Below are 15325 nucleotides of genomic sequence, written 5' to 3'. Positions count from 1 at the left end.
TCCTGCCTTAGCCTCCTGAACCACTAGGATTACAGGCATGCACCACTGCCCCGGCAAAGTTGAATATTTCTTAGCAAGGGAATGGCCCACTTGTATTTGTGGTCTTTGAAACAATCATTCTGGTTGCAGTGAGGAAAATAGACTGGAGAATGGAAGAAGAGCAAGGAAGCTACTGCAGTAATGCAAGAAAGAAGTGATGAGGGCTGTGCAAGGGCAGCAACAGTGAAAAGGAAGGTGGAGAAAATGTATACAAAATATTTCAGTTCCAAAAAATAAATAAATGAACAAAACAGTAGGTCTTGGTGACAAATAGTAAGGCAGATAGGACAAAAATGGGTATGAGGAGACAGGAAGAGTGGCTAAACTGAACCTCTAACTCAGGGTCCAGAAAATGTTTTCTGTAAAAGATTAGGGAGTAAATATTTTAAGTTCTGTGGACCATATGATGCCTATAGCAATGGTTCAAATCTGCAATTATAATGCAAAAGCAGTCATAGGAAAATAGAGGGCCACATTAGGCCCTGGGCCATAGTCTTTTAATTTCTGCTTTAACTGCTGGGTAAATAGTGGATTCCACTCACTCAGTAGATCTCAACCTTAGCTACCCATTAAACTCACACGGGAAACTTTAAACACATCATTGTCCAGGCTACTCCACATTGTACCATGGGTCAATTAAATCCAAGTGTCTTGGGGTGAGACCCAGGCATAGGTATTCTTTAACGCTCACCAGGTGATTTCGATGTATAGCCAAGGTTGAAAAATGCACCACTGAAAAACTGTGCTATGAAGCAAAGATGAAAAACAAAAATAAAAATAAAACCATGCTGAGTCCTAAGTATGATGGATATAAGATTATAAGGACCTGAACTATGGGCATGTGGCACATACCTGTAATTGATAGGAGACAGACAGACATGAATGGTGGGAACACTAGGTTAAGGGAATAATTCTATAAACATGCTTTCTTTTCCAAGAAGCAATTTACCTGCAGTACTGCCTGGCTTAAGCCCATAGGATATGCTATATTCTTCAGAAAACAACCTGTTATCTGCAGGAGAAATGCAGGCCAGAGTGTAAGTTACCCTGAAGAGGGAGACTTTTGTAATTCTTACACAGACCGGATCCCAGAATTCAGGGAGATAAGGATAATTCTTCCTTACCATAAAATCTCTAAGAATTTATGTTTAAGAATCTTAATTAGAACCAGTCAGTCCAGGCCAAAGTGACCTAGAGTTGTCATGGCAGTGGAGACTTGAAAGTCTGATGTCACTCTGTTGTCAGTCAAAAATCAAGAAGTGGATCTTGGTGGAATTCTCTGGAAACTTCTCAGGATCCCCAATAAAACTAGAGTGCAGGAGAGCCATGCTGTTCCTCTCCAAGAGGACCTACTCTCTCCCTTGAGAGTGTCACCTTTCCCATCCCTTTTAATAAACTAATTTCTGCTACTCTGAGTGACATGTCTGAAATCTTTCTGACTTGATGAAAAGAACTGGGGTATGAAGTGGGAGTCTTTCATGCTGCCTCCATTTTCTGGAAGGCCCCACCCTGTAACATAATCACAGCAATTCAGGAGGCTGAGGCAGGAGGATTGCAAGTTCAAGGGCAGCCTCAACAACTTAACAAGACCCTGTCTCAAATTTTTTTTTAAAAATTGAATAATAAAAAGGGCTGGGTACCATGTAGGTTGGTGATAGTGTGTCCCTAGGTTCACTCCCCAGTACCACTAAATAAATAAATAAATAAGATTACAAGGGCAGGAGGCTCATGGGAGAAGTGGGAACTAGAGACAAACCTGAGAAACTTTTTTTTTTTTTAATATTTATTTTTTAGTTCTCGGCGGACACAACATCTTTGTTGGTATGTGGTGCTGAGGATCGAACCCGGGCCGCACGCATGTCAGGCGAGCGCGCTACCGCTTGAGCCACATCCCCAGCCCAAACCTGAGAAACTTTGAGAGCTGATAAAAGTACTCTAGAGACCATATAGTGGACTATGATCTGGGGAACAATAATATTTAAGGGACACACTGTGATCTTGCAGAACTACTGTAATGGAAAGAAAGGGGGCAGATATATAGCTTTTGGCATTACTATCTTTTATTCATCTCAGTAAATTCTACTGGAAAGGACATGGAGAGACATTGGTATTTGGTCTAGGAAAAAATAAATCGTCTAGCTCTATTATTTTGCCGTGTGTGTGTGTGTGTGTGTGTGTGTGTATGATGTTGTTGTTGTTTTTGACACAGAGTCTCACTAAGTTGCTTAAGGCCCTCGCTAATTGCTGAGGCTGGATTTGAAGTTGTGATTCTCCTGCCCCAGCCTCCTGAGTCACTGGGATTACAGTTGCTGCCACCATGCCTAGCTGCCCTGTGTGATTTTATTTGCTAAAATAAAGGTGTTTTCAGAAGCCCTGCCAAGTAACCAACATCAAAATAACTACCAATTTCTCCAACCCAAAACTACACAAAACTTAGATATTTAAGATAATAAAAATGTAATATTTCAACATTGTTAGGCTGCTGCATTAGAAAATTTTGTGGCAATGTATAAACTGAAAAATCCAACTTAAAATTCTAAATAGTGAACACAGTTTGTAGAAAGAGTTCCTAAAAAATTTTCAATTCACTACAATGCTGATTTAGAAAGATAAAAGATGGGAACAGGTAACAAAATCAAAATTCATGGATTATAGGGTTCAAGACAAATGATAATAAAATGATAATAAAATTCAAAACTATTAGAAACTGTTTTCTAAGGGACATACAGACATTACACAATTAAACTAATAATTATATAATGATGCTCTGAAGATTTTAGTATTGGAGAAAATCCATGCATTAAACTAATAACAAAGACACTGAAAGATGGACTACATTAAACTCTAATTGAGCCAACTAAATATGAAAAGTAAACATTTCAAATAAGTATATTACCCTCTTTTCCTCACCTCATCATTTTCATTGCCACTTGAGCTCTTCCTCGCTGATTTATACTGAAAAACATTTAAAATACATTATTTTTCTTGAACATGTGAATTCTCTACTAATAAATTATATGTGAGATTTATTCATATTTGGTACTTTATTAAATTACCTAATATTAACCTTAAGCATATAACCAGCTTAAACCATTCTACTGTTAACATAGATAATGCTTTCTATATGTAAAGCACTGTTCTAAGTACTTTAAATATAGCAAGTAACATTCCTTCCTAAGCCAATTGCACTTCCTATTCATTCAGGTTTAAGATCTGAGTATTGTCTTAGAATCTTCCTCTTTCTTATTTCACTATATTCAACTCATCATCAACTCAATTCATTTTGCCATCTCCGACTTACCTCTTCTGAATGTTTACAACTACCACACTATCCCAGACCCTCATAATCTCTCACCTGATCTATAATCTCACTATTCTAAGATGCCATCTATTGTCAATAAATCTACTAATTTCAAGTTTAAAAAGAGAACCGAATTAAATGTATATAATGATTATACAGTAATAGTAATAATGACAATAGCTAACATACTAGTGCTTATTATATAGCAGTGCCGACTGAAGTACCTTATAATCTTCCCAAAAGTGCTATTTAATCTTCATAACAATCCTATATATCCCAAGTACTATTCTCTCTGTTTGATAGTGAGAAACAGAGATAACATGCTCAATATATATATTAAAAAAATGGTAATATGTGACTAAATGCTTCTTAGAATTAAGGAAATACAGTAGACAATCACTGTAGTTTTTATTTTCTAATTCTTTCACATTGTAAATGATCCTAAAAATCAGTGGTATATTAACCTTCTGCTTACAACTCATGAGTGTCTTACTGAAAAGCTCTTGAGTTTTCAGGTATGTACAAATGTTTTGCATGCCATTACTTACCGTCCCCTTTATTTATGCAGCATTATCTCCCATGAGCCTTGGAAAAATAGATAACCTACCTGATATCAACCACAAACTGGGGAGTGAGTTGTGTTAGGAATTACAAATACAAAACATGCATTTCTGTCCTGTCTCCTTTGACAACTATGACTAATTACTCTTACCAGCTGATCCTAGACACAGACTCAAAATATACTTTCAACCCAGTGTTCCAAAGAGCCACTGGATAAAATTGGCATGTGTGAAAAAACCTATTTGCCAACCCATGGCAAGATGCTTTGATGGAGTCAATTATTTTTAGTTCTATTTTACTTCAAAGAGACAGTGATGTTTAAGTGAATAACAGATAATATTTGTTAAGTGATTACTCTGTGGCAAGAGCTGTTCTTATTTAAAAAATAAGTTGTTATAACAGTCCTGTGAAGGAATGTACAATCAGACTCATTTGTAGATGAAAAATAATAAATAACAAGACTACAAAACTTCCAAATTCACACAGTTAGTAGGTTGATTCTAAAAGCTCAGCCACTATGCTATACCCCCATTTTCAAATTCTGAATGATTACTAGCAATTTGCCAGGAATAAAGAGCTAATGGGCATTGTCAAAAGAGGGAAAGCACAAAGAAGTAAAAAGCACAGTCTATGTACAAGACAACGAGTAATACAGTGAGGCTACTGGGGAGAGTGAATTGTGGCAGGTCACCAAATGTAAAAAAAGCAGGTAAGAAATGCCCCACAAAGATTTTGAGAAGTCTAAATTTTATCTAATTATAACACAGAGCCAATAAAGAAATATACAAAAGGGCTGGGGATGTGGCCCAAGCGGTAGCGTGCTCGCCTGGCATGCGTGTGGCCTGGGTTCGATCCTCAGCACCACATACAAACAAAGATGTTGTGTCCACCGAAAACTAAAAAAAATAAATATTAAAATTCTCTCTCTCTCTCTCTCTCTCTCTCTCTCTCTCTCTCTCTCTCTCTCAAAAAAAAAAAAAAAAAAAAAAAAGAAAGAAAGAAATCATCACAATTTCTCAGACAAGAAACTATGAGTTGCTGGGCACGGTGGCACACACCTGTAATCCCTGCAGCTTGGGAGGCTGAGGCAGGAAGATCAGGAGTTCAAAGCCAGCCTCAGAAACCTAGTGAGATGCTAAGTAACTCAGCAAGACCCTGTCTCTAAATAAAATACAAAAAAAGGGCTGGGAGTGTGTTTCAGTGGTTAAGTGCCCCTGGGTTCAATCCCTGGTACCAAAAAAAAAAAAAAAAGAAAAAGAAAAGAAAGAAAGTATAAGGGTTCCAAAAGTAAGGGAAGTAAAGACAGACATTAATTGGAAAAATGATAATATAATTAACATAATTGTGACTGATCGGGTGAAGGGAATAAAAGAGGGAAAAAAAAATCAAGGAAGACTGAGGAATACAGCTTAGATATACCTGGGGATACAACTAGCATTAATCAAAATAAAGAAGAGAGGAGAAACAAGTTCAATCATGAGGGGATAAAGGGAGAAGAAATACTGAATTTTAAAATACATGCAAGCATCTAGACAATTAGAAATATAGGCTTAGAGACTAGATAAAAGTTATGGATGTAAATTTAGACTCAGTAGAATATAACCAACATCTAAAGTCATTAACAATCCAAGACATATTTTAGAGTAATAAAAAGAGGATTAAACCCTAAGAGTAAGCAGAAGAAAAGTCAAACAAAACATTAAAAAAAAAAAAAAAAACCAGGGACTAGGGTTGTGGATCAGTGGCAGAGTGCTTGTGTGAGGTACTGGGTTCAATTCTCAGAACCACATAAAAATGAACAAATAAAATAATGGTATTGTGTCCATCAACAACTTAAAAAAATAACAGAAGAGGGCTGGGAATATAGCTCAGTGGTAAAACTCTTTGCGGGGCATATGAGACCTTGAGCTCAATCCTCAATACTACAAAAAACAACCAACTAACCAACCAAAAAGATAAAAGAAAGATCAGGGAAGAAAACTGAGGTAGAAACCAAGAAAGGAGCTTTAAGAGGAAAATTTGGCCAATATTGTTAAATGTTATACTGGATTTTGCTGTTAGCAGGTATGCCTTAACCATATTTCAATCCAAAAATGGAGATGAAAGTCAGACTGTAGCGAGTGAAGGAGTGATCAGAAACTGAAGAACTAGAAACAAGTTTTGACTTAACAGACAGCAAAGGCAACAGCTGAAAAGGGAATCAGAGATAACAGTAGCACTGGGACTCAGAAAACACTATCCAAACTAGGGCATCCTAGGGGTCACTCTCCAACCTTCTCCAGCCCTCCTTTCTTTGTCTCTCTTTCTCCTCCAAAGAAGATCATAGAAACTAAATTCCTCTCCCCCATAGCAATGCATAAGATCTGAAAAGGTCACTCTCTTGACCTTCTTCCCTGAAGACCCTCATGTGACAGGCATCCAACCACATACTAGGTAAGGAGGAATATCATATAGAGACACAGGAGAGAGTCTGAACACGAGGCCTTCCTGAGGTAACCCCCAAGTTTATTACCATCAGATTATAACCCTATCTGTCCAGTCATGTTTCTGGACGACTATCCACTTCTTTCATCAGACTGAATATAAAAATACAGTTTTCCCTCAGTCTTTGGATCTTCATTTCTGAAGGCTCTGTGTCACATAAAACTTTTGTTAAATTTGTTATCCTCTTCTCTTGTTGATTTGTCTTTTGTTATAGGGATCTCAGGAATGACCCTTGCAATTGCTGAGAAAAGGTATTTTTTCCTCCCCTATAGTAGAAGTTTGAACATATTTACAAAGTGAGAAGTGAAGAGATAGAACACAAAAGAGTGAGTAGATAATTGAAATGCAAAGAAACACAGGATGTTATAGTCAAGGCTTAGATAATGGTAAATGTATTACTGTTACTTAACTACTACTCTAAATAAAAATTTCATTACACATAAAAACTCATATTCTAAATTTATATAACTGCACATATTTAAGGTCCAATAGCTAAAACCGTAGCTATATACAGAGATTTTAAAATATTCTGTAAGTCAATTTTTTATTAATTCAATTCAGCTATCCCCCATTGGTATTAGTCTGAATTACTAAAGTTTTATTATATCTGAATTAAAATATTACAATAAAGGCTTAGTTAACAAACCAGAGACATAGAAATGTCAGTTCATCTATGAAGCTTACATTAATTTCACAGGAGAGATAATTTGTGTACAAATTATTTCTCACAACAAATCAAGTTATTTTACAAACCCAGTGCAGAATAAAACTTCCCCAGTACAGCATAAAATCAACAACAATTACAGAAAAAAATATAAAAATATCTTCCTTGAGGTTAGCCTTTAAATGAAGATATTATACTATATTCATGAAAACACTATGTATTTTAAGAGTCATTATAATGGTTATTTTAAATATTTTTTTTTAGTTGTAGGTGGACACAATACCTTCATTTTATTTTTATGTTGTGCTGATGAAACCCAGTGCCTCACACATGCCAGGCGAGTACTCTACCACTGAGCCACGACCCCAGCCCCCATTATAAGGTTTTGTCACAATAGGAAAGAGATATATTTAAAGACATGTGGCATTTGAATATATTAAATAATATTTTAACCTAACTTGGTATAATTATTCTAATACCTTTTAACATTTTTGTTTAAAAATCTATCATCAAAAGCATTTGGAAATTCATGTGTTATTCTTACAAGAAATCAAAGCTACTAATTTACATTAAACATTATCAACAAAGGATTAGATTTTCATACTGTTACGCATCTTCTTGAGATAATATTAATGAACTTCTGTAAAAGATGTTTAATAAAGTAATGTATTTCTGGGAATGCTTTTACTTTGAAAAATGCAGTGGTTTTATTTTGGCTACAAAGACACTAAGTTATACCTGCAAGAATAGTAATCTATTCAACAGTGGCCTGGGAATCATCTAAAAAGTACTAATTCATCTTCTGTTCACATAACATGGCCAATATGTTAAAACATTTTTCCCTTAGTCTTAGAGGCTAACCCAAAAAACACATAATTACCCTAAATTAGTCTTGGCAACTAAGAAAAAAATGGAGAGCTGAATTTCATACACACATGCATGCACACACCCAAACATGCACACTTGTGTATGTATACACAAACACTGTCAAAAAATATAATTAGTAACAGCATCATGAATGATTTACCATTGGACAGATATAAATCCTATGGCTTAGTTATTTATACATGTTAGGAAAAAGTTGCTCAAAAGCTCTGTATGTTTCATAACACAGCAAAGCTAAAGAAGCTATTACCCACCCTCTCTCCTGTGACAATTTGATATAAACTTCTAGAGTACTGTATTTTAGTTTAATAATCTATAGTTCCAGATAAGGTTTAACCACACACATTAGAAAACCTTTTTGAAGGCTGGGGTTGTGGCTCAGTGGCAGAGCGCTTGCCTTAGCACACGTGAAGCACTGAGTTCGATCCTCAGCACCACATAAAAATAAACAAAATAAAGACATGCTGTTCATCCACAGCTACAAAAATATTTTTTAAAAAAACCTTTTTGATTCTTAGGAATAGATTATTAAGAAAAATTTCCTTTTTGTCTCTGAAAGAAAGATACTTCATAGAAATGGTTGGATAATGTTTTAATCATGAAAATATTGACAATAATTATAGTTCTGACCTTTCTTTCTTCCTTTCTTCCTTCCTTCCTTTCTTTCTTTCTTTCCTTCTTTTTTTCTGATGGTGGAAAATGAGCCCATGTTTTCATGCTCTACCACTGAACAGCCCCATTCAATTTTATATTTTCTTGACATCATAGAAAAAAAATTGACATACGCCATTTTTGCAATGTTCTCACACTGACATCTTCTGACAACTCAGGAGAACTACATATCTCTTTAAAACATTTTGCAGCAACTGAACCTTATCTTTGAACCTACTTTATCAAGTAAGAAAGAAATGAACATATATTCAATGATGGTTATGCAATGAGGACTTCAAATATTATCCTATTTGCTCTAGCAACTTCATAACATAACCAATATTGTAAGCCATAAAAAGAAAATATTTATCAGCAAATTATGCTATTAAGCCAAAGAATCATCTGTTAAAGGAACACTGAGGCCTCTGTTAAGACTTTATTGAGAAGAGAACTTTACTGTAAAATATTTTTAAAAGCAGGGAACTGTATTAATTTTGAAGTGTTTGTTCATTTGATACTAGGCTATCCAAAGTAGATAAAGAAGCAGCGTAACATAAGCTCTAAGTTCAAGGTAAGTGACCTAAGGCATACTGCTTAGCCTCCCTGTGTCTTAATTTCCCCATCTGTAAAATAGGAATGATAATAACTGTGCTTAACTCAGTTGTTTAGGGTTGTTCAGAAGACTAAATTAGATAAAGCACTTAAAACAGTGCCTGGCACTCAGTATTTTCTAAGCAAATGTTTTGAAAAAAATTCAGAGTTGGTATGACTTTACTATATTAGGATAAAGAAGATCAAATAAATATCAAATCTCTTTCATTACTTAGAAATACTAAAATTTCTCCCACATAATCAATCATCCATCCAGTTTTATGTATAAACGAATTTTATTTAGTGCCTTGGTTCAAGGTTTCATAAATTATAAACGGGAACTTTAAAATAAATGCCAGGGACTTGGAATGCGGCTCATCGGTAGAGCACTTGCCTGGCATATGTGAGGCCTTGGGTTCAATCCCCAGCATAGACAGATAGATAGATAGATAGATGCCAGAATGTAAATATAAGTGCAAATCTATAAAGGGTTGGGATAAATAGCCTTTCACTATTACTGACCAGGGTTCTGTTTAGAATGTTCTTCTCTTTTTTCTCGTGTTTTTTATTTCTTCATTATCTCTCATACTGGCCAATTCACACAAGGCTCATTAAAAGAACTCAGTAGTTATTTATTGAAAGCTTAAACTTGTCACAGATTTTCTAAGACATAATACTTTGTTTTGGTCATATGATAGAACTTGCAAATATATGTTAGACTCCTACATATGAAAACAGATCAGTTTTTTTTAGAGACCTATTTCTACCAAATAGAAATATACAAAATAAATCCTATGTAATAGTGATATACACTGAATTCCCTACAGCATAGCTAAGTACTATGCATTCAAATAAAACTATCATTAGACTTGAATTATGCTTTGGGAAATAGAAAAGGTGCAAAGACAGCAAAATTTGCTATTCATGAAGCAGGACCAAGTCTGTGCTGCTTGTTCAAGTCAAATGTCAAAAATAAATTTTGCTTAGTATGCAATTTATTCCAAATTCTGATGGTTGGCCTCTGCAAATATAGCAAACTTTAAAAACAAATAGATAAAATTACAATATTTACAAGGGTATCCACATTAAAATTTTATTAAAACCCAACTACCTAGAAATTTGGGATAATTCGGATACTCTGGGGTTTTACTTCTGCTAAGATGAAAGACCCTCTTAAGAAAACTACTAAGATAACAAGAAGAAAAGAAAATGGATGAAACTCTTCTCAAACATGTTTAAAGCCACATGAATAGCATTAATTTACATAGAAACAGTTATATATTAATTGTAAACATGTCAACTATTTATTGACAAATCCAATAAGTCCTTTCCCGAACAATTATTTTCTTTACTTATTTATTTTATGGTACCAGAGATTGAACCCAGAGGTACTTAACTACTGAAATACAACTCCAGTTCTTTTTTTTTTTTTTTTTTTTTTCATATTTTGAGAGAGAGTCTCGCTAAGTTGCTGAGGGCCTCAATATGGTGCTGAGGCTGGCTTTGAATTTGTAATCCTCCTGCCTCAGCCTCCTGAGCTGCTGAGATTACAGATGTGAGCCATTGCACCTGGCTTGAACAATTCTTTTAAAATGTATATAAATTTCTACACTTACCAAATATTCATCTGTCTTATAAAGTATTTGGAAAATTATAATTCATACTGACACACTCTTAATTACTTTGAACTACTGAAACTTTATGGCTATAATTAGATAGTACATCTGTATCACCTACATATGGGAAATTAAAATAAACACATTTACTACATTTAACTAGAAGATTATACCTTATTAACTTAAAAATTATAAAATCAAAAGTAAATTTAAAATTTTAATAAAGTACCTTGAAATATTCTTTTCTAATCTGTTTGCTTCGCCTTCTTTCTTCACTTTGCCAAATTATAGGTTGAGATTCTGGCCACTGTTGTTCATCTATTTGATCCTTCTGATTTTCTAAGGGCTATAATGAGACAATTTCTTTTAAATAAACAAATAAGCACAAAATAATGCATATGTACATATATTTGCAAATTAATTTCTTCTTACCTGCCATGTAAGGGGTGATAATGGTGAATTAACTTCATCTGTTGAGACACTAAAAAAATTAAAGATGCTTTAATATCTCTTAAAATATTTAGAAAAATCTTCATTATGAACATTATAAAGTTGTCTTTTTAAAACCAGAATGTCAAGGCTTTATCCATGTATATGCTTTAACTAATAACATAAAACTTAAAGTTGACAAAACATATTGTTCCTAATAACAATTGCTCCTCAGGAAATATCAAAATGGGCTTATTTTATATGAACCTTATGCATAAAGCTACTCCAAGGACTTTTTAGAGGCTGTTATAGTTTGGATCTGAGATATCTCCCAAAATGCTCATGTTTTGAAGACATGATCCCCAGAGCAAAAAGGTTCATAGGTATGGCTTTTAAGCAATGATTAAGGCTCATCAGTGGACTGATCCATTTGATGATCCATTGATAGCTGAATGGATGACTTGGTGGCAACTACAGATAGGTGGGGTGTGGCTGGAGGAAGTAGGTCACTGGGGGCTTGGCCTTGGGGACTATATATGTACCTGGTCCCTTCTTGTTTCTTTCTCTGTTTCCCTACTTCCATGAGCTAAGAAGCTTTCTTTTGCCACAATATTCTGCCTAAATTAAGCCCCAGAGCAATGGAGCTGACTGACCATGGACTGAATCTCTAAAACCATGAGCTCAAAATTAACATTTCCTGCTCTAATTTGTTTTTGTCTGGTATTTTGGTCACAGCAACAAAAGATGAACTAACAAAGAGGCCAAATATCCAGAGACAATCAATCAAAGGAAAGATAGGGTATTTATTATATCAAAATAAATTACCAAAGACTAAAAAAAAAGGAGTTACTCTTTTTTGCCTACTGAATTTCTGATTGTGAGTTTCAACCCCTTTATTCTGATACAACAGGAGCTATAAAGGAAATTCTTTTTTTCATCTAGTTTTTCTTTGTTGTTGGAATGAGGTAAATTGTGCAGCTTGTTGTTAGATGGCAGATTTGTGCATGAATTCCACTGGAAAAAAATATAAACAAAATGTCCACTAGAGCTGAAATTATTTAACACTTGGTTACTTCTGTACAGTACAGTAAGAAAAACATATATAAAAATTAGGAAGAATCAAATTTCTAAAAATTTATAGGGCACAAGATTATTCAAGAGGAAAAAAATCTAGTCTTACAATCTAGTATGAAACTACAATTAAAGAAAAACATACAAAAGTTAATAGCTTTCTTTCACATCAACTATTATGACTTACAAAGTATATTTTAAAAATCCCATTCATAAAAGAAAGGAAAAGTATAAAATACCTAGTAAGAATCTTACTTACATATGTACAAGACCTACATGATAAAACTGCAAATGTTTAGTAAAATTCTTTTTATGGTACCAGAAAATGAACTCATGGGCACTTGACCACTGAACCACATCCCCAGCCCTATTTTGTACTTTCTAAGAGACAGAGTCTCACTGAGTTGCTTAGCACCTCGCTAAATTGCTGAGGCTGGCTTTGAACTCTGGATCATCCTGCCTTCACCTCCAAAGCAGCTGGGAATACAGGTGTGCGCCACTGAGCCTGGCCTCTAGTAAGAGTCTTGAATAATTTAAATGTTCTTGAAGGAAAACACTAAACATTATAGTTAAACTTCTTTTTCAAACCAATTAAGAACTGAAATGAACTGTAATTATAGGGTCTTGATTTAACATCTAAGCAGCCATCTTACTGTTAACCGCCATCTCATAAGTTTCACTTTCCTGTCCTCTTACCTGACTGAACCTTCCCCACCCCTGTGAGTGACTTACCCCCTGGTACCATAACCCTAAGCCAATTCCAGGAGGACAGGACCCCTGGACTCTGGAGAGCCCCATGGTGCCATGATCTAAGCCAATCCCATGCTATTCCCACCCACCTAGCTCTGCCGCAAGCACCCCTAGCCTATCCCACAGAGTCACAGCTACAACTCCAAATCCCTACCTCACAAAAGCTCAGAACCCAAACATGTGGGAGCCTCTCTCCACTCTATAGAGGGATGGCCTTTATTTGTCAGCTTTGACAAATAAACCTTTGTGTGGATCTCTGCCTGGTCTCCATCTGTCCTTCATTTCTCGCTCGCCCATCTCTCGCTTTCTCACTTTCCTTTCAGTAATAATTTTTTTAAGACCTGAGAAGTATTTTTTACTTATTTTAGAAATTTGACAAAATAATTTCAAAGTTAATGCAATGATTAAGAAAAGAATCAATGATTAAGAAGAGAAAAGTTATATAATAAAGGGGTTAGCCCTACTAGGTAATAAAATGTATTATATAAAATTATAGTAATAATGGAGCTAGGGGTTAGCTCAGTGGGAGAGCACTTGCTCACCACATGCCAGGTCCTGGACTTGATCCCAAGCATTGCTAAAAAAGAAGAAGGAGGAGGAGGAGGAGGGGGAGAAGGAGAAAGAAAAGAATTAAAAAATGAAATTACAGTAGTAAAATTAGTGCTGGCTCCAGAATCTATAGTTTTTCAATGAAATAAGATCACAGGACTACAAGAACTACAAATTTAACAAATTATGATATAAATCACTGAAGAAATGATGGATTATGTAATAAATAGTTCAGAAATAACTGGCTGACTACTTGTAAAACATGCAGAAAGAAAGGAAGAAAAACAAAAGAATAGTACATAAGAAAAGGAGGAAGAAAAGAAGGAAGGAAAAAAAAACCTAAATTCCTTACTTCATATCCAAAATCACACTTAATGAATTAAAAGATTAAATACAAATAAACATGAAACCACAAAAGTACTTGAAAAATATGGGCAGTAGCTGGACATAGTGGCACTCATCTGTTGTCCAAGCTACTTGGGAGGCTGAGGCAAGAGGACTGCTTGAGCCTGGAAGTTTGAGGCAAGCCTAGGCAACATAGCAACACTTCCATCACAGTAAAAAAGAGCAGTAATTTTTCAAATGTTGGTATGAAGAGAGCCTATGGTAGAAACCATGAAAACCAAACACTGAGAGAGGTAAGTATATAAAAATATAAAAATTATGGGGCTGGGACTGTGGCTCAGTGGTAGAGCACTTGCCTAGCATGTGTGAGGCCCTGGGTTTGATTCTTAGCACCACCATGTAAATAAATAAAGTCCATTGACAACTAAGGAAATATAAATATATTAGACTACCAGACTGCATGTATAACTCAGTGGTAGAGTACTTTCCTAGCATATGCAAGGCCCTAGGTTTGATTCCCCAGCACCAAAAAAAGACTTTACTTCTGGCCAAGATATAATAAGAGTGACCAAAACTAAAAGAACAAACAAAATATGGGGCTGGGGATGTGGCTCAAGCAGTAGCGGCTCGCCTGGCATGCGTGCGGCCCGGGTTTGATCCTCAGCACCACATACAAACAAAGATGTTGTGTCCGCCGAAAACTGAAAAATAAATATTAAAAAAATTATCATTCTCTCTCTCTCTCTCTCTCTCTCTCTCTCTCTCTCTCTCTCTCTCCCCCCCTTTTCTTTTAAAAAAAAAGAACGAACAAAATATATAAAATTATGCTTTCTGAGACACATTGAATACCAGGTTTAAAAAAAAAAAGACATTATCCCTTAAGAGATGGGTAATAAACAAAATGAAAGGCTTGTTAAAGTTGCTACTTGGAGAGTGTTTCTGAGGCCACAGCCAAGACAGGGTAAATGAAGGTGAAGGCAGAGCACTGACACTTCCTGAATTTAGGAGAAAGAACAATAAGCCAGAGTTCACAGAACAGAGTAACAAAGCAAAGGACAATGCAGAGAGAGAGAGAGAGAAAGAACTTCCTTCATATTTTCAGCCAGGTCCTAATCAGTGACATATGTGAGGAATATACCTTAGTCAAAAGAATGAGATCACACCAGAAGAATAGAAAGAATAATTCCCAGATTCACAGAGGACCAGGAGTACTACAAGTTCCCACCAACCAGATTGGAAAATCTTCTAATTCATGAGGTATCAGGTGGAATATTAAGAAAGGTCTTGCCTTAATGGGAGCAGGGGAGCAAATTTAGTCCTAGACTAAATGTTGCACTGGTCCCACATAATAAATCATAAAGCCAGATCCCCAAAATATCAAACTGTTTC

General features: G+C 35.4%; 1 protein-coding gene across 2 annotated transcripts in view; it reads right to left on the bottom strand.

The window, feature by feature from the left end:
* Lrch2 (leucine rich repeats and calponin homology domain containing 2) overlaps positions 1-15325 on the bottom strand; it is a 102851-nt gene that overhangs the window by 15841 nt on the left and 71685 nt on the right. For both annotated transcript variants that reach the window (XM_026410986.2, XM_077793736.1), the window contains 3 exons: positions 11225-11273; positions 11022-11138; positions 2950-2994 (listed from right to left, as the gene is read on the bottom strand). In XM_026410986.2, coding sequence (XP_026266771.2) covers positions 2950-2994; positions 11022-11138; positions 11225-11273 — 211 coding nt within the window. The remainder of the gene's footprint in view (positions 1-2949; positions 2995-11021; positions 11139-11224; positions 11274-15325) is intronic.

Source organism: Urocitellus parryii, chromosome X (assembly GCF_045843805.1).
Source record: "Urocitellus parryii isolate mUroPar1 chromosome X, mUroPar1.hap1, whole genome shotgun sequence".
Taxonomy (NCBI): domain Eukaryota; kingdom Metazoa; phylum Chordata; class Mammalia; order Rodentia; family Sciuridae; genus Urocitellus; species Urocitellus parryii.
This window is presented reverse-complemented; position numbering and strand designations above follow the sequence as displayed.